Source organism: Gastrolobium bilobum, unplaced genomic scaffold (genome assembly GCF_033153095.1).
Source record: "Gastrolobium bilobum isolate Gb01-03AN ecotype WA unplaced genomic scaffold, APGP_CSIRO_Gbil_v1 utg1099, whole genome shotgun sequence".
NCBI classification, from domain to species: Eukaryota; Viridiplantae; Streptophyta; class Magnoliopsida; order Fabales; family Fabaceae; genus Gastrolobium; species Gastrolobium bilobum.
In genome coordinates, this window is record NW_026897765.1 from 110,515 (window position 1) to 136,891 (window position 26,377).

A 26,377-nucleotide genomic window follows, 5' to 3' on the forward strand; every position below is an offset into this window, starting at 1 on the left:
CAGTAACACGTTGGTCTTGATTAACTTCAGCTATGATCTGTACTATATTACAAGTGGTTGTAATCCCTGCGCATATGGAGCATTCTAATTCACCGCAGGAGTTGATGTCGAATCAGAATGCACGTCACTGATGTGAACAACATTATGATCAATCGTCTGTTGATTCTCGGGAGCTTGTTGACCCGCTGGATCTTCATGTATCATGGGAATTTGTCATGGCTCAGCATTTGGCAATGGTGGTTGTCGATGACCATTCTTGGTAATGCATGCCATGTTTTTCGCGAGATCTGAAATGCTCAGATCCCAACAGACAACGTCAATGTTCTGTCTAGGTGACAGCGATGTCTAGTCTAGGGCTAGTAGATCAATATGGAATTTTGTGCTCTCTCTAGGTATCTATGAATTAGATACCTTGGGAATAGCGAATCACCGTACACAACTATAGGCCTTAGCCAATAGGGTGGTATGTGTGCATAGTGATTGCAGAATAGTAATAGAGAGAGATAAGTCTGTACTTGTGGTTTTTACCTTCTATTTATAGCATTTACCTAAAGGTTTGAACCATTTGGGGCCCTTTCTTCAGGGCCCAAATCTCTATCTGCACGGTAATCAAATATCAACCTTTTATTGAGCCCTTAAGATATATAGGCCTCAGGTGGGTCCATAACAAAAGTGGGAGAGAGAATTAACCTAACATAAATAAAGATGAACACATATCAATCAACTATTGAATATTCCTTCATAAGGAGGAAAGGCCAAAATCCACATTTATTTTACTTGAACAACTAAAAAATAATAAAGTGGATTAGAAACTAAAGCATCAATTATTTCCTTCAATTATTGGCTTGATTATTTGCCTTCAGACTCCCTCATCTTTGGTAAGAACTATAAAAAATTATTGCATTCTATTATATATGATACATTTACAAACAAATAACTCACTATCTTTATATATTTTTATAACAATGGATGCTTTCTTAGGGAAGAAGGGTTCTACTTTGAAATTGATTAGAATGGACCAAACTCTTTCACATTCTTCTCTTGCTTTTTATCTCTTTCTATCCTTGCAAGAATGCTCAAGCTCTACATTTTCTCTTTGAATTGTCCCATTAGTTTTGTTTAGTTACCAATACAATTCAATTCTTATTTCCTTTTTCTAGCATTCGGGTAATTGACTACAAAGTTGTGAGGGGATTAATCATCATTTGTTGAAATAATAGAATATATTCTCCTACATTTTTTTAACTTCTTCTTTAACTTTTTTAAAAAAAAGGATAAAATTACATTGTTGTAATTTTACATGGTAATGAAGATCTTATTTATACTCCATAGGTAAAATGGTGTTTTGTTTGAATTAGGAATAATATATATAAAAACCAACTGATGCTATGAGTAGATCAATACGCTCATGATAACCTCAATAACATTAAATATGTCTACTTTTAATTTTTATAATTCTTTGGCTATGTTAAATATCTAGCACATGTTCTTAAGCTACATCATGTCCCTTTGCTACTCAACATTTTTTTTTTAAAAAAGGGCCATCTTATGCTAATAAAAAATTCTCTACACAATTAAGTGTTACAGTTCACACACAACACATTGTTTGATGTAGATTCGTACCTAATCCTTTCCAAAATTCAAATCGTAACGCTTTAATTAAAATTGACCAGATCTTCGTAACAGTCAAGAATACAACACACCATTAAACAAGTTACAACAAAATATAACATTGAAATACAGTATAGAGAGTTTTAGAACAACATTTCAAGTACTCTTTCTTAGAGATATCAAAATGGATCAACTCGTCCAATTAAACCCTACATCAAGCGGGTTAGGGCTAAAAATCCTATGAGTTAGCGCCAACCCATCCAAAATTAAAACTTCAAAAAACTTCATTTTTTATTGGAATCAATGCATTCAAAATTATATTAATAAATAAATATTTATAGTTTCATAAAGTATTCTATACAAATATAAATCTTTCATAATTTAATTATTTTTCCAATAGTCTTTGAACATTTGGTTTTATATTAAAATCCTCGCTTATTATTATATCCTACAATAATAATATTTATTATCAAGTAATACTCATAATAAATATTTTTATTAATCAATAAATATTTTTATTAATCAATAAAATTTTTAATATACATAAAAAATTTAACGATTTAATTTTTTTAGTAAAAATTAGTTAGACATGATCTGTATAGCTCTCTTAACATTTTTGATATAACAAATCAAGTAATGCAAAAATTTTAAATAATTTTTTTATAATTTATTTTTTTACTATACTTTTATACTATTATCCAGTGTTAATAAAATCGGACCGACCTAGCCGGATCGATCCGGGAACTGATAAATCGGTCATATAACCAATCCGGTTGAAGCAACGGACCGACCGTGCATCAGAACCGGTGCGACCCAGTCCGACCCGGCCGATTTTTATGAAAATCGATGACTCGACCCGGTCCCAAAAAAAATTTCCAAAATTTTATAAATAAAAAAATCATAATGAACATATTTGAATATTTTTTTGCTTATTGACTTACATAAGTTATAAGTTATGTACCTACAACACTAATATTATCTCAATTATGCACTATGCAGAAAATTTTGATTTGATTTATAGTTAGAGATGTCCTTTTCTGAACCTACAGCCTCATATCACAATCATTACATTTTTGTTTGATCCTTTATTGGATAATAATATGTGATTTATTATTTTTATATTAAAATATTTGAAATTTTTATCATTTTTTTTAGATATTTGAGTATGCTTGTAATTTTTTAATATAAATTATAAAATTGCATATAATTACCAGGTCATGCGATTGAACCAGTGACCTACTGGTTGGACCTGGTGACCTACTGGTTGGACCCAGTACCTCGACTGGATCAATGACCGGGCAAATTTTAATAACATTGCTTTTAATATTTTTAAAAGTATAAATGGATGTTTGTAACTGTAGAAGCTAGCTATTGTACAACTATTATAGATTTTATAAACTTAATTTTAATTTTATAATTAGTAAACATCAAATTAAAGATATAAGGTTACAACATTTAAGTTTACAACATTTCTAACTACTCCTTGACGTTACAACATTTATACAATACATATAAGTACAGTCTAATCTATAGGTATAAGTTTCTACGTTGTCCAGAAGAAATATAGTCACCGCTCCTTGAGTACCCATTACTGTATAAAATTTCTAGTGGTCTTCATAAAAGTAAATATTAATCGTCCATCCTTCGCCGGGTAAGGTTAGGCTAGGCATGATAGTTCTCCGAAAATGTTAGCACAAAACAAATAACGTGAGAAAAATTTCAGTAATATTGAGGTTTCTAACTATAACCATTTACAGCCGTAACAACGAAAAATATCATTCTCTCTAGTATGTTTCGTAAAATGAAATAATATTAGAAATAATAAATCATGTAATATTTAACTGTTAGAACCTATTTTTGTCCTATATTTTGTGGTTTATAACCAAGAGAATAAAGGGAAGAAGAAAAGGAAGAGAGGCATTTTTGGAAAGATTTGCAACATGAATTGGAAATGAGTAGGGTTTGCTCCAACTGCGATATATCATTAATCCACTGTCCGATCAAGCTGAAATTTTTTTAGTAAGATCTTGACTCATTGTACATCATATTCAACGATGGATTTGTTGATTGGATGCATGTACTATTCCCAGAAAATTCAAAACCGAAACAGGTTTCCCCGGCAATTTTTACGGCAAGCAGCCATATTGTGAGGACCATTTCTCTCAAATGAACCATCCGATCTTTTTCAAATTTGGTCAGCATGTTCCTCGCATATGATACTTCAATATGACTGGAGGGATTTTCAATCTAAGCCCTTTAGTGTGAGATATGGTGGTCGCAAAATGGTTGTTCACATTGAGGGAAAAAACCATTATTCCTAAAAAGTCCCACATTGCCTATCTCTTATCTCTTCCTCTTCCCTTCCCCCTCTATAAATACCTCTACCCCTTCCCTTAAATTAACAGAAAAAATTGGAGAAAACCAAATTAACTACATCAAATTGGAGAAAACCAAATTAAAAACACCAAATTGGAGAAAACCAAGTAAAAAAACACAAGACAAGGGCTTGGTTCAAAACTAAGGTAGTGTCATAGTACAAAATTTTAGTTACTAATTTTCCTTTTGTAGAAAAATTGGGGTGTTTCTCCACAACTTAGCTCCATACACCAAGTTTTGGTCATCTTTGAAGATAATTGGGGTGGTTCTTCACAACTTGGTTCCATGCATAATCCTCACAGCCATGAGTTTCTTCCCATTGTTTCTACCGTGCATCATGAGAGAGTTGGTGAGCCTCTCAACAATAGGACACTGGGCTTTCCTGAAACGCTTAACCGAGTACCTACCAGCAGTGTGAGGAACATAGGTTGCATGCTTGGATGGCACAACTCCAATATAATCAGCCATCAACGGTCTAAGCTTGATCCTAAGTCTCTTCAGTGTTTTGGTCATCTTTGAAGTAAGTCCATTTACTTTGCATGCTTCTATGTTCTTGATTTTATTTTATTTTTTAGGAATTTTCTTATGCTTTTCATGTTTTATTAGAAATTTTCTTATATAGCTTAGAAATTATATTGGTGATTAATTTAGGCATGATGCTTTGTTAATCTTATAACCCCTTTTTTATCTATTTTAGTCCCTGCAAAATTAATCTTAAGTTTAAAATAAATCAACACATAAACATTTTCTACAGAACGACGTAGCTTTGAGTTCCTTATTGTACCGAGGGATACGTCGGAGCGGGACCCACCCGTCAAGCACAAAAATAAATTTTCAAAAATTAGTTTCTTTTTCTTTAATTAATGTAGTTCTCAATCAACACATAAACATTTTCTACAGAACGACGTAGCTTTGAGTTCCTTATTGTACCAAGGGATACGTCGGAGCGGGACCCACCCGTCAAGCACAAAAATAAATTTTCATAAATTAGTTTCTTTTTCTTTAATTAATGTAGTTCAATTCTTTGGGGTGAAATAAATGGTTAAAATCTCATTAATAATTTGCACATTTAGTATAAGATAACCGTTTTTTTAATGGACGGTGTAGGATGCTGATACCTTCCCTACTCGTAATCGACTCCCAAATCCAATTTTGATTTCAAAGACCCTTTTTATCAAATAAAAAGGGTTTTTCCAATGTTTTCCCAAATAAACCTTGGTGGCGACTCCATTGTTTTTAATCGTTCAAATCTTTCGCTGTCACGTCGCGATTCGGTCGCGACATTAACTAAAGTTAATTAAATCTCGATTTTGTGGTCTCTCAATTTGAAAGATTTTGTATGGCAAAACTTAAGCCATGAAAAGGCATTCCATACCCTATAATTATTTGATTCCAAATTTTATGGGTCAGTTCACAGCAGTATCATTCAGTTAAAATTTACATATTTTTTTAATATTTATTTGGTACCAAATAAATTCTTGTTATTATAGCTTATTGTAGAATAATCTAAAACTAAATAAAAGATCAAGGTAAAACTACAAATATGAATAATATTAAATAAAAGAAGAATCTTAAGAAAATATTTTGGCATACTAACAGAATTACAAATTTCTAAAAGTAACTTGAAAAGAATAACTAAAAAAAATATTTTACCCTCTCAATATTTTACCTTTTTTTTTTTTTTTTTTGTTCTGTTACGCGATTCTTCTTGCTCTTTTTTTTTTTTTTTTCTTTCCTCGTCCCCTATCTCTCGGCTATTCTTATTTCTCCTCCCTCTGTTTCTTTCTCTTATTCGATCACACAGAGTGCATGAATATATATAGATGAATTCATTGACTGACTAATCATTACACATACTTGAATTTTAACCAAACTATTAAGTTCCATTAGATTCTAACTAAATTTTAAAGGAAGTAATCATGACATGTTAAAAAAAATCTTACCATTCTTATCTCTTCTTCCATGTTATCCTTCCATATGATTTTAATATTTATTTGTTAATTATTTATTTATTTTTTATACTTTATCTATTCATATATGTTATATATTTTAATTATTTTATTATTATCATATTATATATATATATATATATGAGTAATAATTTATTCATGCAATAGGAGATAATTATTATCTCCTACAGACTCATTTATGCAGGTGAGGTTCACTTTGGGAGAAAGAGAGAGAGAAAAAAAGTAGAATGAGACTAATTTTGAATTTGTGTGTGTAGGAGATAAAATCTTTCTTATCTAATATAAAAATAATAAATCCCTATACATATATATATATAGTGCTACTAGCCAATGTTACAAAAATTGGACTGACCCGGCCGGGTCGACCCGAAAACCGGTGAACCGGTCATGTATCTGGTTCGGTTTTCATATTGGACCGGCCATGTTATAGACCCGGTGCGACCCGGCCAGTTTTCGTAAAAAATCGGTGACCCGGTCGGTTCAACTGGTGACCCGGCTCGGTCTATAAAAAAAATTAATTAATTTTCATAAATTAATGTCTTCTTTTTTCTTACTCTCAAACACAAATGATTTGTTTTCTTTTGAAATATTTGAGTGATTTGTAGCTTATTAACTTACATAGATTATGTACCTACAACACTAATATTATCTTGATTATGAAATATGCAGGGAATTTTGATTTGATTTATAGTTAGAGTTGTCGTTTACTGAACCTGAAACACTAGTATCATAAATATTATATGTTTGATTAATCTTTTGTTGGACAATGATGTGTAATTTATTATTTTCATATTAAAACATTTGAAATTGGTATTTTTTTATAAGTATTTAAGTATATTTATAGTTTTTTAATATAAATTGTATATTTACATATACTTACCGAGTCATGCGTTGAACCACTGACTCATTGGTTAAATCAATGACCCAGTAACCTAGTACCTTGACTGGGTCAATAACCGGGTCGGATTTAATAACATTGCTACTAGCGCTTCATCATTTTTTTTTATTTCTTTATTTTGTTATTATTTTTTTTAACTTTAATTTGAAAATTACAAATTCTCTTAAATTCATACCACTGTAATTTTTTTTAGCACAAGTATCCACCGGTAATCTCACATGTTCGACTCTTCGAATTGCTTATGGACTAATTTGGTGTCAGAGGAAGAGAGTAGTTAAGAATTCCTCCTCCTAACAAATAGGTTATCGGGTTTCGAATTTGTGTTTTTAAATTTATGGAAGCCTTGAACTGCTACCACTCGGCCAACACCTTATTAGTCCTTTGTCATTTATATACAAAAGGATTACTTCTCTCATATAATATGAGAAAAGTTTTCTCATGTTAAGAGATAAATAAAGTGGGCTCCACCAACTTTTATAAAAAAGAAAAAGAAAAAAGACACGTTTTTCGAAGAGAGAGTGATATGAGAGATTCATCTTATGCTATATAAGAGTATGATTTCCCTATACAAAACCAAAATGAATGTTTAATCTATTACATATTACTATTCGGAGCAACTGTTACATAATCTTTCTCATTTAGCACATTTAATCACGAAAACGGTCAAGAATGTGCTGATTCAAATCCATTTTCTTCCAATCAACTCTCCTTTTATTGAGGTAATAGGGTCCACGCGGTCAACTTTAATCAAATTGTACTAGATTTTGATAAATAGTTTTAAAAGTGCAACAAATCGAGAATTTTTTTAAAAAGTATAATTATTTTGATCAGTCACCTTGGAATTAGATAGAAAAAAAATTATTTTTACATCAGACATTTTTTCATTAGCTTTTGACTAATAACTATACATATTAAAATCTAACAAATTACTGATGAAAAAATATAGGATATATACTCTTTACGTAAAATTCATTTGAAAGTGATTTTATTAATACTTAAGCATAAATACATTGAATAGAACTGTTAGTGAAGGTCAGATGCATCACACAGTATAAAATTTTACCCCGTAGAATAGTCATCTGCCATGGGAGAGATAGATAAACAAATAAACAATAAAGTTTTTATGTCATTATTACATTCATACATAGCCAATATCAATTAATTTGATCACTATTTCTAGCTGTTTGTAGTAGATGATTCTTTTGCAAGTATTATATATATATATATATATATATATATATATATATATATATATATATATATATATATGACAGGAAATGGTGTGCAATTTTGAAATTTGACACCGAATCATATCTGATTATTTTCGCCAATCAACCGTTAACATTTATTGGGAATCAAACTTATTAATTAATATTAATTTCCAATAAATGTTAACCGTTGATTGACGGAAATCAACATATAGGATTTGATGTCAAATTTCAAAGTTTGACACCGATATCAAATGATCTTGTCCTATATATATATATATATATATATATATATATATATATATATATATATATATATATATATATATATATATATACAATAGTGGACCTAGAATTTTTTTTTAATGTTTGCACACTTAGAGTAAAAGGATAAAAGAAAAAAAATTTAAAGAAAAATTTAAATATATTAAAATACAAAAGAATATAAACAAAAAAAAATGAAAAGTAATCAAGAGTCAACTAAATGGTTACTATAAGACATTTTGGGTCCTCAATAAAAATTACGGGCCTCAATTTAATCTCTTAGGAAAAAAATCTACACGTGATCCTTCAGAATTCAAAAATAGACCCAGATAATAAAAGCCAGGGTCATCTGAAATTCAAAAAGACTCACATTAATCCCTCAAAAGGACTAACATGGGTCTATTTTAAAATTTAAAAGAATCACGAGTCAACTTTTTTTTTAAGAGATTAAATTGGGTCCTGTAATTTTTGTTGATGACCCAAAATATATTTTATTTTATTTTCCCAAAAAAATTGTGTGTGCACTTGCGCACACTTGCACTCAAACAGGTCTGCCACTGTATATATATGTATATATATATATATATATGTGTGTGTGTATATATATGCCTTATCGTTTCTCAAGCTGCTTGCGATAATCTTATCTCCGACTAGTAAATCATAACCATACAAAGATAGATCAATGGTGATAAAGGAAGAGAGAGAAAAAGAGAATCATAACCATTCAAAGGTGAATCAATTAATATAAGAAAATAAATAAATAAAACGACGTAATTTTGGGGTAGCCGGAGATAAAGTTATCTCAAGTTGCTTGAGAAATGTTTTTCACACACACACACATATATATATATATGTATATATATATATATATATATATATATATATATCAAAATGATTTGTCATGTGACTGGATCTAAGGTTTAATCCAGTCAAAAAATTATAACTTTGTGCTACCGATAATACAATAGTTAAATTTTTTAAAAGAGAAAAAGAAATATAACTTTAATATTATAACTATGTACTATTCATAATACACAGTTATAATTTTATTACTGCACCAAATCTTGTATCAAGTCACATGACATCCACTTAACCCTATATATATATATATATAGGGTTCGCTTTTTATGCAGTCACTGCAGATAAATTATCTGTAATAAGCCCAATACGACGTTGTTTTGGGGCGAAAATCATGATATTTTTGTAATTTTCATTTATTTTAGGGTTATTATAGTCTTTATAATTATAATTTTTTAATATTTCAATATCAAAACGACGTCGTTTTGGGAGTAAATGCAGATAATTTATCTGCAGTAACTGCAGAAATATTTTTTTGATATATATATATATATATATATATATATATATATATATATATATATATATTGGTTTACATTTCGGCAGCTGCTGTAAGTGCAGCAGTCAAATACTTACCATATATATACGTGAAAGTATTAAATGTGAGAAATCATACCATACAAAAGGGGAAAGCAATAAATGTGGGGAATCATACGGTAGAAATATGGGGAAGGATCCATTTATAAAATATTTTTACAAATTTTTGCAAATAATACTATGTACTTCCGGAAGTACATAGTGTAACCTAGTGTACTTCCGAGAGTACATAGTGTAGTTTGTAAATAAAAAATTTGTAAATATAATCCTCCCTATATATATATATATATATATATATATATATATATATATATATATATATATAAGGAAAGTTATATTTACAACCTATTTTCGTTTTCAACTTCTTGCAACCATATCTTAACCGTTGATTTCCGTCTATGAACGGTTAAGATTTTCGCAAATCAAATTTATTAATTAATTATTAATTCACAATAAATGACAACCATTGATTGGCGGAAATCAACGGTTAAGATATGATTGTAAGAGTTTGTAAACTATTTGGGTTGTATATATAACCCCAATATATATATATATATATATATATATATATATATATATATATATATATATATGTATATATAGGGTTTATCGTTTCTCAAACTGCTTGAGATAATCTTATCTCCGGCTAATAAATCATAACCGTACAAAGATAGATCAATGGTGATAAAGGAAGAGAGAGAAAAATGGAATCATAACCATTCAAAGGTGAATCAATTGATATAAGGAAATAAATAAATAAAATGACGTAGTTTTGGAGTAGCCGGAGATAAATTTATTTCAAGCTGCTTGAGAAATATTTTTTCCATATATATATATATATATATATATATATATATATGAGATTATATTTTCTTATGCAATAGGAGATATTTATCTCATGTTGCACTCACAATTTATGTGGGTCCCATTGCACGAAAAAAGACAAAAAAAAAATTAAAGTGAGACCCATGTCTTTTTGAGTGTGTATGAGAGACTTGTTGTCTCATGTGACATGAGGTTAATATTTCTCGTAGGAGAAACTTGTTGTCTCATGTGACTTGAAGTTAATATTTTCCAATATATATATATAATTGTTAAGATTGCAATGAATTATTAAATAGCACAGTAGGGGAAGACCCGCCAATTAAGCGATGCAATGACATAAACAAACCCTGACATTACCCGGTGTGCCATGGATTAGCAAAACTCTTTTTAATTTACAAAATTATCCAAACACCAAGAGCTTTACCTCTTCCCCATATGCTGCCATTGTATTGCTGAAATCAAAACCTAAGAGCAAAATATTATGATTGTTAGGGTCTGCTTTATGAGTTATGATTAATATTTCATGGCTTTTAGAGAGTAACAAGTACTAATCTTGACAAGAACGCATATGGATTCATATTTTTCAGAACTGAGGTTGTTCTTTCTCAGTGTGGACAAAATAGAGGGATTGTTGAGGTTGGTGTGCTTTAGACCCTAAGTGGTCGTTTGGATCGCCTTCTCCACCCGTAAAAGCTGCTTTATTTTAAAAAATAGAAGTGCTTCTAAAAACTTTTTTATTATTTGGACATCAACTTTTAATAAAAGCATAAGCTAAGAAAAAAGTTAAAATGTTGCTATTTTGAAAAGTTAAAATTTGTTGATTTTGATAAAAGAAGAAGCTAAAAGCAATTGAAAAACTCTCGGGACCAAGTTTACTTCTAAGGTATCTATGGAGTAGATCTTTAAAGAAGGGAGGTAACTCTATTCAACTAATAACGGCGTGAGCCAACGTAGTGTGTATGTATAGTGACAGCATAACAGTTAGAAAGAGAGAGATTATATCATACTTGTAAACTTTACTTCCTATATATAGAGTTTTACCTGTAGGTATATGAATTCTAGGCTTTCTATTTATAAGTCCAATTATCCTCTTGCACAACTGTAATATAATTGCACTTTGTTGGGCCTTTATATATATAGGCCTTATGTAGGTACATAATAGTTTCCTTCAACACTCTTCTTGGTCTGAGCCAAAAAAAAATTTTGTTTGGATGTGTACAGTGTCTGATTTGTTTCTTCGCAGGGTTCTTGTTAAGCACGTTCCCTTTCGCTCCAACGAGGTCAAGCCGTCGCATGCAAACGCACAATTGTTTTCAGAGAATCGCGTTCTGAAGAATCACAACAAGGGTTTCATGATCGATACCGTTAGTATGAGTGGCGAGAAGCAGAGTTTGGTGGATTTTTGATAGAGACAAGTAAGTAGCAGCTGTAGAAGGAAGAACGGCTAGGATTAAGAGTTGTCCATCTTGGGCAATAGATTACATTCAATAGGAGTAGAGTACTTGTATAGGAGTTGCATATAAACGGTTGAGTCTGTTAGTAGAGCTTCCCACGTGGTTAGTTGAGCCAACGTGGCATTAGTTTGTTGAAACACATAAGTAGGACACTTTGTAACAGATGTCATTCATTGAATAATACAGAAAACACTTGTCTTTGGTTCGTATACTTGGTTCTCTCTCTGATACAGATAACTACACTGTATCATTGGTGCTTTTATTGTTGTGGATTCAACAACCATCGTCTTGCATGCAAGGAAAGATGAAGATGCAAGAGCTTGCCGATGAATTTCTGCAATATCGTGAGCAGAATAATCAAAATAATCAACGGATTGAGCAACTGTTGATTTCCATGGAGGCTAGGTTTCAAGAATTGAAGAGCAGTTTTAGGGAAATTCTACCTCAGATTTCAAGATCATCTTCTGAGAGTACTACTGCCACTGATCCACCTCCACAACATCGTGGTGTTCAGCATGCAACTTGGAACGCGGATGATCCTAGGCATGTTTTGAAGTTTGTGAAACCGGAGATACCTAAATTTGATGGTAAAGAACCAAATTCTTGGATCTTCAAGGCTGAATTATTTTTCAAAATTCAACAGGTACCATCACCGATGAAAGTGGAACTTGCGGGTTTGAGAATGGACGGCATGGCTGCAGATTGGTTCCAACGGATCTTCAATGGAGGAACCGTTCAATCTTGGGAAGAATTTGTTCGAGCAGTTCGTGAACACTTTGGACCATCAACGTACAAAGATGTTCGTGGAGTTTTAGCTAAGCTGTTGCAGAAAAGTTCACTAGCTGATTACATGGCGGAGTTTCAACGATTAATGAATCAAGTTTCCAATGTAAGTGATGAATTTTAATGACTTTCTTTGTGGCTGGATTACAACCTGATATTCAAGGAGCGGTACAACTTCGTTGGCCATCTTCGCTTCATCAAGTTATGCAATTAGCAATAGCTTATGACAGTCATCATGGGGAATTACGTTCCTCGATAACAAATCAACCGAAGAAGTTCTTTTCCAAGCCTTACACAGGGAGCATAACAGAGAAGTCAGTAGAGAAGCCTCTTGCGTTACCAGCTGCTACTAACTTGCCAATAAAGAAAATGTCTTCAGAGGATTTACAAAAAAGGAGGGATTTGGGTTTATGCTATACATGTGATGAGAAATGGAACTCCAAGCACCGTTGTAAAGCAAAAATGTTGCTGTTGATAGTTGATGAGGAAGAATCAGATGGTGAGATGGAAGAGGAAATTTTATGGCGCGCAGAGGATAATCAAGTAAATAGAGTGGATGCTGCTTTACACTCTCTCTGTGGAAAGGTTGATGCACGTTCTTTGACATTGATAGCTGTGGTTGGCAATAAAGAAGTGCAAGTATTGGTAGATTCCGGTAGCTCACACTGTTTCATTTGCAGAAATTTGGCAGAAGAGTTGCAATTGCCAATGATAAAATCCACGAGGATGAGGGTGTTTATGGGTAATGAGGAATTTTTAAGTTGTGAAAAGAAATGTCCCCAAGTGCAGCTGAATGTGCAGGGCCATTGTTTTGAGGCTGATTTGTTTGTGGTGGACTTATTTGATCTGAACATAGTTTTGGGCATGAAATGGTTGATTACCTTGGGCCGTGTTACTCACAATTATGCTGAGCAGTCAATGGAGTTTACTTGGAAGAATGAGTTGATCATGTTAGAAGGTTTGAAATCCAATGCTAGACCAAGAAGAGCCGACTCAGATGAAGGTGGTTTACATTATACAGAGGCTTCATGTCATTCACTTCCAGCTCAGGAGTTGCACAACAATGAGAATAAGGTACTTTCTGATCTTCAATTACTGCAAGACAAAATTCCTACTATTGTTTAAACTACTTTAATTAGTTGTCAGCATGTATTTGAGATTCCAAAGTCCTTGCCTCCATTTCGGGATAGAGCTCGTGCCATCCAATTGGTGGATGAGTCAAAGCCTGTTAAGGTGAAGCCTTACAAGTATCCTTATCATCACAAAATCGAAATAGAAAAGCAAATCGAGGAACTGCTATCTAATGGTTGGATTCAGCAAAGCCACAGTGCCAGAAGATGCAACTTGGGAGGATGCCACTGAGCTTCGTCGGGTGTATCCAACCCTCAACCTTGAGGACAAGGTTGCAGTCGAAGAGAGGGCAGATGATAGAGACAAGGAAGTAGCAGCTGTAGAAGGAAGAACGGCTAGGATTAAGAGTTGTCCATCTTGGGCAATAGATTACATTCAATAAGAGTAGAATACTTGTATAGGAGTTGCATACAAACGGTTGAGTCTGTTAGTAGAGCTTCCCACGTGGTTAGTTGAGCCAACGTGGCAGTAGTTTGTTGAAATGCATAAGTAGGACACTTTGTAACAGATGTCATTCATTGAATAATACAGAAAACACTTGTCTTTGGTTCGTATACTTGGTTCTCTCTCATATACAAATAACTACACTGTATCAATTTTGTGCCGAGGAAGCAGCTGATTGTGGTGACTCCCACCTACAATCGCGCTTTTCAGTCGTATTTCTTGAATAGGTTGGGTCAGGTGCTGCGGTTGGTGCCTCCTTTGATTCTGTGGGTTGTGGTGGAAATGAAATCGGCTTTTATGGAGACTGCTGAGGAAAACGAGAGTGACATATAGGCATGTGGTGCGCACTAAGAACTCCACGAATGTTAAGGACAGAGGGGTTTATGGCGTTGTTTTGTTCGAAGGGAAGCTGAATGCACCATAGTCATTTTATATTTAAAAGTGCTTTTTTATTTTAACATTCAAATATCATTTTTACTTAGAAGTACTTTTAAAATATTGCATTCAAACGTAAAATAATTATGACTTTTAAAAATAATTATTTTAAAAAAAAGCAATTCATAATTTTTTTTTTCTCAAAAGGCCATCAAACAGACCCTTGTGATAGGTAGCTTCATGGAATCCTGTATCATTACAAGGGGAGGGAATCTGTTGGAGATTGTTAGGATATCAATATTTGTTAGGATATTATACTGTTAGATATATTATACGGTTAGATTGTTATATTGCAGATTCTTTAGTTTGTTACTAGATAGTTAGATAATTTAGATAGTTGTTTTTATCTCTTATCATTTCTCTGTAACAAAGCTCTGTAACAAATCGTGTATCTGTTTTGCCAATTGCCTATTAAAAGGCTGCACACTTGAATAATATCAACAGGTTGCATTACCAAGTTTATCTTGGTATCAGAGCGCACCAAAATTAAACAACGCTTCCGCAGTGTGAGGAAAAGTGCGAAAGCTTGCCCTACGGAAGATGGCCAGCAGCAAGATGAAACCCTCGGATCCTGGATCGCCATTTCATCTGGCAGGTTCGGATAATCCGGGAATTTTGCTTACAACTGTAATGCTGCGTGGAGAAGCCAACTATGAGAATTGGGCAAAGCTCATGAAAAACGCACTAAGAGCGAAAAATAAGTTAGGTTTCGTTACTGGAACCGTAAAGAAACCAGAGGAAGATGACGGGGAAGAATGGCGAGCGTGGGAGATGTGCAATTCGATGATCAATGGTTGGATACATAATACCATTGATGCGAATTTGCAGCCATTCATCAAATGTTTTGATGAAGTAAAAGATTTGTGGGATGATTTGAAGGAGAGATATGCCGTGGAAAATTCTCCACGTCGATATCAACTCAAGACCAGTTTAGCTAATATAAAACAACTTGGAAATAGTGTGGGTGAATACTATACCAAGTTAAGAGCTGTGTGGGACGAACTTGAAGGGAGTAAAACTCGCAAGACGTGTGACTGTGGAGACAAGTGTGCTTACGCAAAGGAGATCGAAGAAGAGAAGGAACATGACCGTGTTTATCAATTTCTCATGGGACTTGATGAGGCTGTCTTTGGCAATTTACGTTCACAGATTTTGAACACCTCACCTTTGCCAAATGTCAACAAAGTGTATGCAATTGTTACGCAAGAAGAAACTCATCGTAACATTGCCCGCCATCAGGAAGGACGAGAAAATGTGGTAGGATATGTAGCTCAGGTTGGATTGAAAGACAAGATGGAAAGTCATGATCAGCACACGATCTCTGGCAAACAAGCCGAGAGAGTGCCGTGTCCTCATTGCGGGAAAACCAACCATGATCCCTCACGTTGTTTGAACGTCATTGGATTTCCAGCAAACAGATTTGGTGGACGGGGACGTCGAAGGGGACGATCAGGAGGAAGACATCAACAAGCTCATGCCATGCAGACTTGGGAAAGCTCTCAACCAGCCGTAGCATCCTATCAAGGTGATGCACTTCAACAAGCTGCAGCAGCAGCTTCTTACCAGAATAATGTGCCTCCGCAGGTCACAGCGAATTCAATGTTGACACCTGAAATTATGAACAAGCTCATTGCCTTGGTTGAATAGCCATCCAATGATAAATTGTCTGGTAAGATTACACACTTTCAATGGCTTATTGATAGCGGAGCCTCTCGCCACATGACGGGATCCTTGAATTTGTTGACTAAAATTAGAAAGATTAATCCTTTGTCCGTCACTTTACCAAACGGATCTGTTACTCTTGCAGAAAAAAAAGGAACAATGATGTTTAATGCACAATTCAAACTATCCAATGTGTTATATGTTCCCCAATTGAGATGCAATCTGATTTCTGTTTCACAGCTATTGCGAAATAATAGCAGGATGGTAACCTTTACTGATAAAAATTGCCTTTTGCAGGACCAAATACTGAAGAGGGAGATTGGTTTGGGTGAGCTCAAGGAAGGAGTGTATGTGTTTCAGCCCAAGCATGCTTCGGCTTCAGCAGTTCGAGCAGAAGAATCTATGGAGCTGTGGCATAGTAGACTAGGTCATGCATCTTATGATATGTTGTCTTTGATTACAGGAATTAATATTTCGTTGAATAAAAATGTTACTGGTGCGGCATGTGATGTTTGCCAATGTGCCAAACAAACTCGATCTGTGTTTCCTTTGAGTACTTCACGCAGTAAAGAAAGTTTTTATTTGGTTCATTGTGATACTTGGGGACCCTACAAGTCTCCTTCCTCTTCGGGTGCTTACTATTTCTTAACTATTGTCGATGATTTTAGTAGAAGTGTGTGGGTATATATGATGGCCGAGAAAAGTGAATCTTATGATCGAATGTGTAAATTTATGGCTATGGTGCAGAATCAGTTTGGGAAAAATGTCAAAATAATCCGTTCTGATAATGGAACTGAATTTAAGTCTAATAAAATGATGCAACTCTTGAGTGAAAAAGGCATTTTACAACAAACAACGTGTGTACATACTCCCGAACAAAATGGACGCGTAGAGAGGAGACATAGACACATTCTTAATGTCTCGCGTGCTTTATTATTTCATGCAGGTATGACAGCTGAGTTCTGGGAAGAAAGCATTCTAACAACTGTACATCTGATCAATAGAACACCTACAAAGGTTCTTGGAGGAAAGTCACCACATGAGATATTGCATGGAACCCCACCAGAATACACTTACTTGAGAACATTTGGATGTTTGTGCTTCGCTAACTTCAGACCCAAACCCAATGACAAATTCGCTCCACGCTCTCGACGATATCAATATTTGTTAGGATATTATACTGTTAGATATATTATACGGTTAGATTGTTATATTGCAGATTCTTTAGTTTGTTACTAGATAGTTAGATAATTTAGATAGTTGTTTTTATCTCTTATCATTTCTCTGTAACAAAGCTCTGTAACAAATCGTGTATCTATTTTGCCAATTGCCTATTAAAAGGCTGCACACTTGAATAATATCAACAGGTTGCATTACCAAGTTTATCTGAATCATTTTGCGACCCTATTTTTCTATGATCCCCAGTTATAAGGCCAGTAAAAGAAACTATAGATGAGCGTCCTTGCCCCTGCCACCTATATACAATCCAATGGACTTGATCAACTTTGGGCCTTTGCATGTTAACATCTGCAAAATCCAATAAGTTGCTTTACTGGGGATAAAAAGAAGTTGGTGGTATTGGTATAGGAGAGTTATAGGAAAATTTCTTTTATATATCGGATATATTTAAGTGGGTATATTTTTTTCGAAAAGAGAAATTTTCTTTCCATTTGATTCATATATTTTTTAAGTATTTCCCATTAAATCTTATATTTTTACTTTTTTTGAATAGATGTACAGTGCATCTGATGAAACAAAAAAGCACTGGAGTAATAGAAAATATGGTTGAATACATCATTATTGACATAAATTTTATCATTAATCAATTTCTTAAGATTAGTTTATGATTTGTTTTATCATAACATGGATGATCTAACCTTTGAATTAAACCAAGTGAATTGTATCCCATCCTATCCCCACCCCACAAAAAAAATAAAAATTATGCGAGTAATATAAATAACACATTATATAAAGAAAACATCATTAATCATGAACATACCCACATATTGAATAGCATTAAGTGTTAGCAGCAAAATTATGACGATAGCAACCCTAACAAGCAATATCAGCTACATTATAGACCAAAAAAAGGAAAGAAAGAAAGAAAGAAAAGAAAGAATCTTTATCATCTGCATGTTTATTTATGCAGGGAATTCACACCTGTAACAAAAGGAGATACTATTGCGAATTTAGTACAAAATTCTGAGAGCTCCATACCACTTTTACTTTCATATTCAAATTTCAAAATACTTTATATGAATAGCCATTGGGTCTTTTATTTTTTTTTGGTAAACAGCCATTGGGTCTTTATTCGTATGTTTCACGCCATTCTGTCAATAAACTGGCCAACTTACGCATTTAATAGAACCAAAGGCAAATTCCTGGGTAAAATCAGCACCCCTTTTAAAACTCTACATTCAAAACTTGAATTGGAGCGGGTTCAAATTAAAAAAAAAAAAAGGAACATGCTAAACGTATGACTTTGAGAACTAGTAAACTAAAGAAGAAATATCAACAAAAGGGAAAAGCAAGAAAGTTATTATAAGGTTAGCTTTGCTTTTAATGCTAACAAGAAAAACCTTGAGGCTTAAGTTTTCTTGTTCCCTCTCATGGTTTTCAAATTTTCGGTCCCCAACAACTTAGTTGTTATCTTTTTCCCTTTGCAAATTCTGTTGGAACAACCGGCATCATGAGCGAAAGAGAAAATTATGTTAGTTCTGATTCTAGGAAAAAACTTGCAAGGAAAGTAAGAAATTATGTTATTGAAGAATATAATTATGATTTGTATTGCTTTGATTTGATCATATCTCAACCGCAACTCACTTAAACTAATGTCCTTTTCACTTGGATTTACAAGTGATTTTTCTCAATTTTTTTTTTTTGTAAATAGATTTTTCTCAATTATGTATGTGCTCTCACGTGTGTTTGTATGATTTGATTGATTTTTCCACCAATATTCTATAGAAGCCCAAAATATTGGTCATAGACCATAGCGTTCTTCTCCTAATCTCAATTATGTCCATATTACGGTTAAATATTGGTCATTTTTTTAAATATTATTTTAATCGATTCATTATTTCGTGACTAGTCCGATTCGAGATGGATCTCATGATTAAGATTTTAAATCTCTCAAAAATAATAGTTGGAAGAATCGAACGTATACTTTCAATTCTATCTGCTCAATTTCATAATGCCAACTAAACTGCTATCATTTATTAATATACGGGAAAAATTAGTCTTCAGCTATAGGAGATCGGTTTAATTTTCAACACAGACATCGTTATTTGAGCTTTCTTTTTTTTCATTTTTATTTTATAATTACGTGAGTCTCATTACATGATTGTGAGAGTAATAGGTGTTGAGATATATAGTCTCACATTGATTGTGTGGGCAACTAATGTGACCTTTATAAGGCCTTGGGCACTCCCACCCTTTGAGCTAGCTTTTGGGGTGGTGTATCTCAAGGTTCTTTACATGGTATCAGAGCTTGAGTGATTACAAGGTCACAAGTTCGATCCTCACCGCCTCCTACTATAAAGTGGAATTAAAATAAAAAGCACAAAAAGGTAAACCAAAAATTGGGCCTGTGCAGTTCCACGCTTCTAGTCCAAAGGGCTCTTGCGTGAGAGGGCGTGTTGAGATATATAGTCTCACATTGATTGTGTGGGCAATTAATGTGACCTTTATAAGGCCTTGAGCACTCTCACCCTTTGAGCTAGCTTTTGGGATGGTGTATCTCAAGGTTTTTTACAATAGGAGATATCTTCTCTCCTTATTGATAGAAATTAATAAACTCCTTAAAATATTGATCATTTGTGCCGCAACGTCAATGAAAAAAAAAAAAAAGACTCCACCATTAAGAAAGTATAAGAAGATAAAAGGGAGAAAAATACAAAATAATACTACCGCTATATCTTGAAATTACCAAACTACATCCACACCTCGAAAGTCCTAAGCATAGTTCCCAATGCACCATCTTGGCAGTTTGATAATATTCCTTTTGGAACCCTAAAACATTTCTTTGCCGGTATTACCCAAAATCCTTTTACTAAATGACTTTCTAATCCTTGGGGTATGTGAGGCACTTATGGACAGAAACATCCCTTTAAAAGGTTATCCTTTGCTATTACTTAACACTGCATTCAAAGAGCCAACCAATTTCAAATCCTGCTTTTTTTACCTTTTTGCTCCTTATTAATTAATTAATAACTATTTTGTCCCTGATTCGAAACTATCTATCAATCTGTTCCTCTTTAATCGACTACCTTGCATTTTTAATTGACTAAACGGTTGTTGGGAGATTTAATCGACTAAATCTCCCTACTTAATCGATTAAAATCATACTGACTTTTTTTTTTTTTGTCAAATATGAAGATTTAGTCGACTAAATAGGGAGATTTAGTCGACTAAATCTCTCAGCAGCCATTTTTTGTCTGTTTTGGTCATTTAGTCGATTAAAAATGCAAGGTAGTCGACTAAAGAGGGGCAGATTGATAAATAGTTTCGAATCGGGGACAAAATAATTATTAATTAATTAATAAGGGACAAAAGGGTCAAAAAAACCTATCCTCCTCTTTTATTTTTAACTCTGCTTTATGATAAATCCAATTTCTCTTGGCACATTTACAATTTCACTGAATAGCCTTTTATGACTGAGACTAGTATCCGAAAGTATGATTTCTGGACACAATTTATTGAATGAAGGACATATTGGAGCGGAGGCATAATAAAGCTAAGACATTACACTAATCTGCAATAGTAATTAATAATTTCAAAAATGAGGGTGACTAATCAACTAGACTTGAATTCTACAATAATTAATGTATTACTTAACTAGTTAAGAATATAATGAAGCACAAATTTGGTAGACATCATAGCCAGATCCGTCGCTTACACGATTTCCCATGACATTCTTTATTATAATTTTCAAAAAAAAAAAAAAAAATTGATATTAATTAATAACTTTTGATTTTGGATACTTAACTTTAAGCAAAAGCGTAGAAAATGTTGAAGATTAAACTAACTTTATGGTCTGTTAAAATGTTTGTGATTGGAAATTCAGTCCTTACGTTAAATTATATCCCGATTTCAAACTTGTTTTACGTTATTCCCTTTTTCTTTTTTTTGTAACAAACGTTATTCCCTTTGTTATCTGTCATAAAGACTACCAAAAAAGAATTTGAATAATTTCAAATTTGAATCATACACCTAATTTAAATAAGGAATTAATCTGTGTGAGAGGCAGGTTTGCAAGCACCGAAATATGTACATACAGGATTGTGAAAAAAAATATTGGAACTAAGAACTAATTCGAAGAGTATTAAAAAAACATATTTTTTTTTTCAAAAGAAATAAACCATTTTCATTCAAGAATCAAATCGAACCACTTTATCAATTTAGCTCAGATTGACTTAAAAATTAAATGAGTAGCACTATACCCTTTCTTTAGAGTGTGAAAAAATTAAAGGAATTGAATCAAAATACAAACCTAACCAAACTATTCTACATTTGTTTTTGAACAAATCATTTTCTTTGAACCGATTCAAGAGCAGAACTATTTTAAAAACCAATTAGATTTTCCCCGAACCAACCTACTTTTCTGTTTATGTTGGACTCAAAATAGAAATATTAACATTTTACTGTTTGATAACTTGTAACAAGTATGAAATTGTGCATGCATGAAAAGAGAATCGCGTGTGAATAAATCAAGATTGATTTTTTTTTTATTGGGTTGAGATATATAGTCTCACATTGATTGTGTGTGCAACTAATGTGGTCTTTATAAGACCTTGGACACTCTCACCCTTTGAGCTATCTTTTGGAGAGGTGTATTCCAAGATTCTTTACATGGTATCAGAGCCTCGTGTCCTGAGTTCGATCCTCTCGTCGTCTCCACTTTCTTTAAGTGAAATTTCTTTGTTCGCATAAGTAGTTGGGTCTGTGCATTGTACACTCTTCAAACCCAGTGGGCTCTCGTGTGAGGGGGCATGTTGAGATATATAGTCCATATTTGATTGTGTATGCAACTAATGTGACCTTTATAAGACTTTGGACACTCACATCCTTTGAGCTAGCTTTTGGATGGTGTATCCCAAGTTTCTTTACGATTTGAATTCATACGATTTGATTTAAAATTTAAACTTTATATTTAGACTTCATCATAAGATTTTGGAAATTAAATTGTTTTTTCTCTCTCTCTCTCACTCTCTCTCACATCATGTGCTTGTAGCAAAACTTGAAAAATCATGACAAGCTTCACCCTTGACATATAAGTAAGCAATACGAGGTAGCCCACAAATTGTGCACCACACTCTCTGCCCTTTCACTACCAGACATGGTTTAACAACTTATGGATTGTACTTTCACCCAACAAGAAGTAAGAGAACAAACCCAACAACAACAGCATCAGCAACTGAAGCATTGTGCCCCTTTGGTGAGGCTTAGAAGGTCTTCTACTAATCTGAACCCATTTTCCATTCTAGTGTTCTGGGTGTCTAAATCTCTTCGAAGTTTGTGTTTCAGAGTTCAACTTTCACAAGGGTTTTGCTTGAGAAGGATTCAATGTCATGGCATGGTGATTAACAACTCCGTTTTCTGTGCTTCATCTGGTTTTCTTCAAGAAGGGAAAGCTGCTGCTATGGAGAGTTTGAGTTTGAGTTTGAGTTTGGCTGAGAAGAATGAAGTTGTTGAAGAAAATAAGGGAACTGAAAATGGTGGTAAAAAAGAAACTTTTGCTGATTTGATTGAAGAAAAGGGTCGTGAGAGCAGTTTCAGTTCTGAGTTTTTGTCATCTGAGACCACTACTGGTCATGAAGAACATAGTCAGAGTAGCACTGAAGACTCATCTTCATCACCTTCAATGGGATGGCCGGTACAGGAAATTGTTGCATCAGATTGTACCAGTCCTCATGGAAGTGAAGATGGTGAGAAAAAGCACTTAAAGAATAAGGAATTTGAGAAACAAGTTTCAGCATTACCAGGTATTCAATGTGTGTTTTATGCACACAATCTCCTTTCTAATTTCTACTGTGAATTATTCTCACTGATGATATCAGCCTGATATGTTCTTGTGATTTGATTTTGATTCCCATTGGTAGAGATTGAGATGATGAAGGAGAGGTTTGCAAAATTGCTACTTGGAGAAGATATGTCAGGTTGTGGAAATGGGGTCCCTACAGCCTTGGCTGTCTCAAACGCCATAACTAATCTATGTGGTATGCACTAGAAGCAGTTTCTTTGTTCTTATTTGGTTTTTGTGTTTATTAATTGATGCAAGTTGGTTGTGGTGAATTTTAATGACTGCAATTCTTGCCTTTGATGGTTATTGCTCATCCCTTTGCTGAATATGTAGCTACCATCTTCGGGCAACTTTGGAGATTAGAGCCTATGCGTACAGAGAAGAAAGCAATGTGGCGAAGAGAGATGGAGTGGCTTCTTTCTGTCAGTGATCATATAGTTGAATTGGTACCTAATTGGCAGACTTTTCCGGATGGAAGCAAGCTTGAGGTACAACTGTAGAAATAATTTTAATGTGGGCTTATGTAGCTGTTTGATGCACTTTTTGGTTAAGAATATGTGTTTGTTTTGCCCTGTCAACCTTGACATAACTCTTTTTTGGCATTTGAAAGGCATGACTTACAGAAAAATATTCCCCCTTTTCTCTCTCAAATAGTTTGTGCTTGACTGAATGTCCCGCCATGATAAAATTGAAATTGTACTGTCAGCTGTATGTAAATCATAAACTTAATGATTGTAAATTGAATGTGAAATCTTTGTAGTAATTTATGCTGCTAGATGTAATGCAAAATGACTCAGTGTGATGCGACTTGGTCAAGTTAATTGACATCGATTAATTTTGAAGTGTCTTATGGTTACATTTACTTGTGCTTGAAATGTGTTGAATGCATACTTTAGGTTAATAGGTTAGTCTTGTTACAGAAGTTTGCTTTATTGATTTATATGCTATAAGCCTATAACCAGATCTTTGGAATGCATTTAGTACTGATCCTTCATTTGACTGTGTATTTCATGTCACCATTCAAGTGAAGGACTTTTGTGTGATGTGAAAGAAAAAATCTAATATTTTATTTCCTCAATGCTTTCTGCTTTCTTTCTTGGTTAGCATTGCTACAGAATAGGGGGATGAACAGATAGTTTGTTGATGATTAACAATGATTTTGAAATGTGAATCAGGTCATGACTTGTAGACCGCGCTCAGATCTCTATGTCAACCTTCCAGCTCTGCGTAAATTAGATAACATGCTTCTTGTAAGATTTTCAGCACTGAGTGTACACCATTAGTCAAGTTTCAAGAAGTAGGCCATTCTAAATTTTGTTCTTTTCTCAGGAAATTCTTGACAGTTTTGTCAATACAGAGTTCTGGTATGTAGACCAAGGGGTTCTGGCCACAGATGCTGATGGTCCATCTTCTTTTCGACAAGCACTTCAGCGCCAAGAGGAAAAATGGTGGCTTCCTGTACCCCGAGTCCCTCCGTGTGGCCTCCATGAAAATTCAAGGAAGCAGTTGCAGCATAAGCGTGATTGCACAAACCAAATATTAAAAGCTGCAATGGCCATTAACAGTATTACTTTAGCTGAAATGGACATTCCTGAGTCTTATTTGGAATCTCTTCAAAAGGTATGAATGATCCCTATCTATTAAAAAATTTTAAACATAGAGCAAAAGATATAATGGTCAAATTGCTAATCCAACTTTCTTTCAGAATGCTAGAGTGAGCTTGGGGGATGTTATTTATCGTTATATCACATCAGATCATTTTTCTCCTGAGTGTTTGCTAGCTTGCCTTGATTTATCTTCTGAACATCAAGCTATAGAGATTGCGAACCGAGCCGAGGCTTCCATGTATATTTGGCGTAAAAAGACCAATTCAAAGCCATCAAGTATCAGTGCCAGATCTAGCTCAAGATCATCATGGGAAATGGTCAAGGATATGATGGTTGATGGAGACAAAAGGGAATTGCTTGCAGAGAGAGCAGAAAGCCTTCTGCTTTCCTTGAAGCACCGTTTTCCTGGTCTCCCTCAAACAGCCTTGGATATGAGCAAAATCCAATACAACAAGGTTCGAGTTTTATTATGTTCAAACTTTAAACTCAAAAATAAATCTTTTGCTTCTTGAATATTAACAAGTTTGATCTTAGCCCTTCAAATTTTCTCTTGTCTAGGATGTTGGGAAAGCCATTCTGGAGAGCTACTCTAGAGTACTAGAGAGTTTGGCATTTAACATGGTAGCGCGGATTGATGATGTTCTCTATGTAGATGACTTGACCAAACATTCTGACCAATTCTCATCTCTCCCAAGAGTTGGTGTAGTTACTCACAAGAGTGTTTCAGTTCCATATTCAGTGCCTGTCCCTAGCACTCCATATAAATCAGCTTTTGGGACACCAAACCTTTCTCCTGCACATGGGATTAGCCCTGCAAAGGGAGGAAAATCCCCACTCATCAATAGCAGCAACCTTCCCCAAAGAGGGGCAGGGGTGAAGAAAGCTTTGACTGATTTTCTTAGCATTGATACAAAAGGGAAGGCCTATAGCAGTCCAATTGAGAAACAAGTTCCACAATCAAAAACACTTGATGAAGTGCCAGCATTTGAAACAGATGTGGACTCCAGTGACTTCACAGAAGAAGCTGTCAGCCCAAATATCATGGACCAGGCATGGCAAGTGTGAAAGGCTATTGATCTTTTATAGCTGAGACATTTGTCAACTGACTTTTCTTTTTTCTTTTTCGTTTTCCTTTTGTTGAGTCTTCATATGTATATTACATACGCAGAAGGTTTCAAATATTTAGAGTGGATAGTATTTTACATCATTTACTTTAATGAGGTGCCTCTAATAGGGGTTTTTTGTATGCCAATTCTTGCTAAACCATTCATTTACTTGTGGTGGTAATGAGTTGCC

At 33.9% G+C, this 26,377-nt stretch overlaps 1 protein-coding gene across 1 annotated transcript; it reads left to right on the top strand.

Moving 5' to 3' along the window:
* Nucleotides 1-23,304: 23,304 nt before the first annotated feature.
* LOC133310016 (rop guanine nucleotide exchange factor 7-like) lies at nt 23,305-26,235 on the top strand. The gene is made up of 8 exons (XM_061510904.1): nt 23,305-23,436; nt 23,542-23,670; nt 23,808-23,962; nt 24,650-24,724; nt 24,804-25,094; nt 25,180-25,536; nt 25,640-25,819; nt 25,961-26,235. Exons 1-8 carry the CDS (start codon nt 23,316-23,318, stop codon nt 26,144-26,146), a joined length of 1,494 nt encoding a protein of 497 aa, XP_061366888.1. The 5' UTR covers nt 23,305-23,315; the 3' UTR covers nt 26,147-26,235.
* The last annotated feature ends 142 nt before the right edge of the window (nt 26,236-26,377 follow it).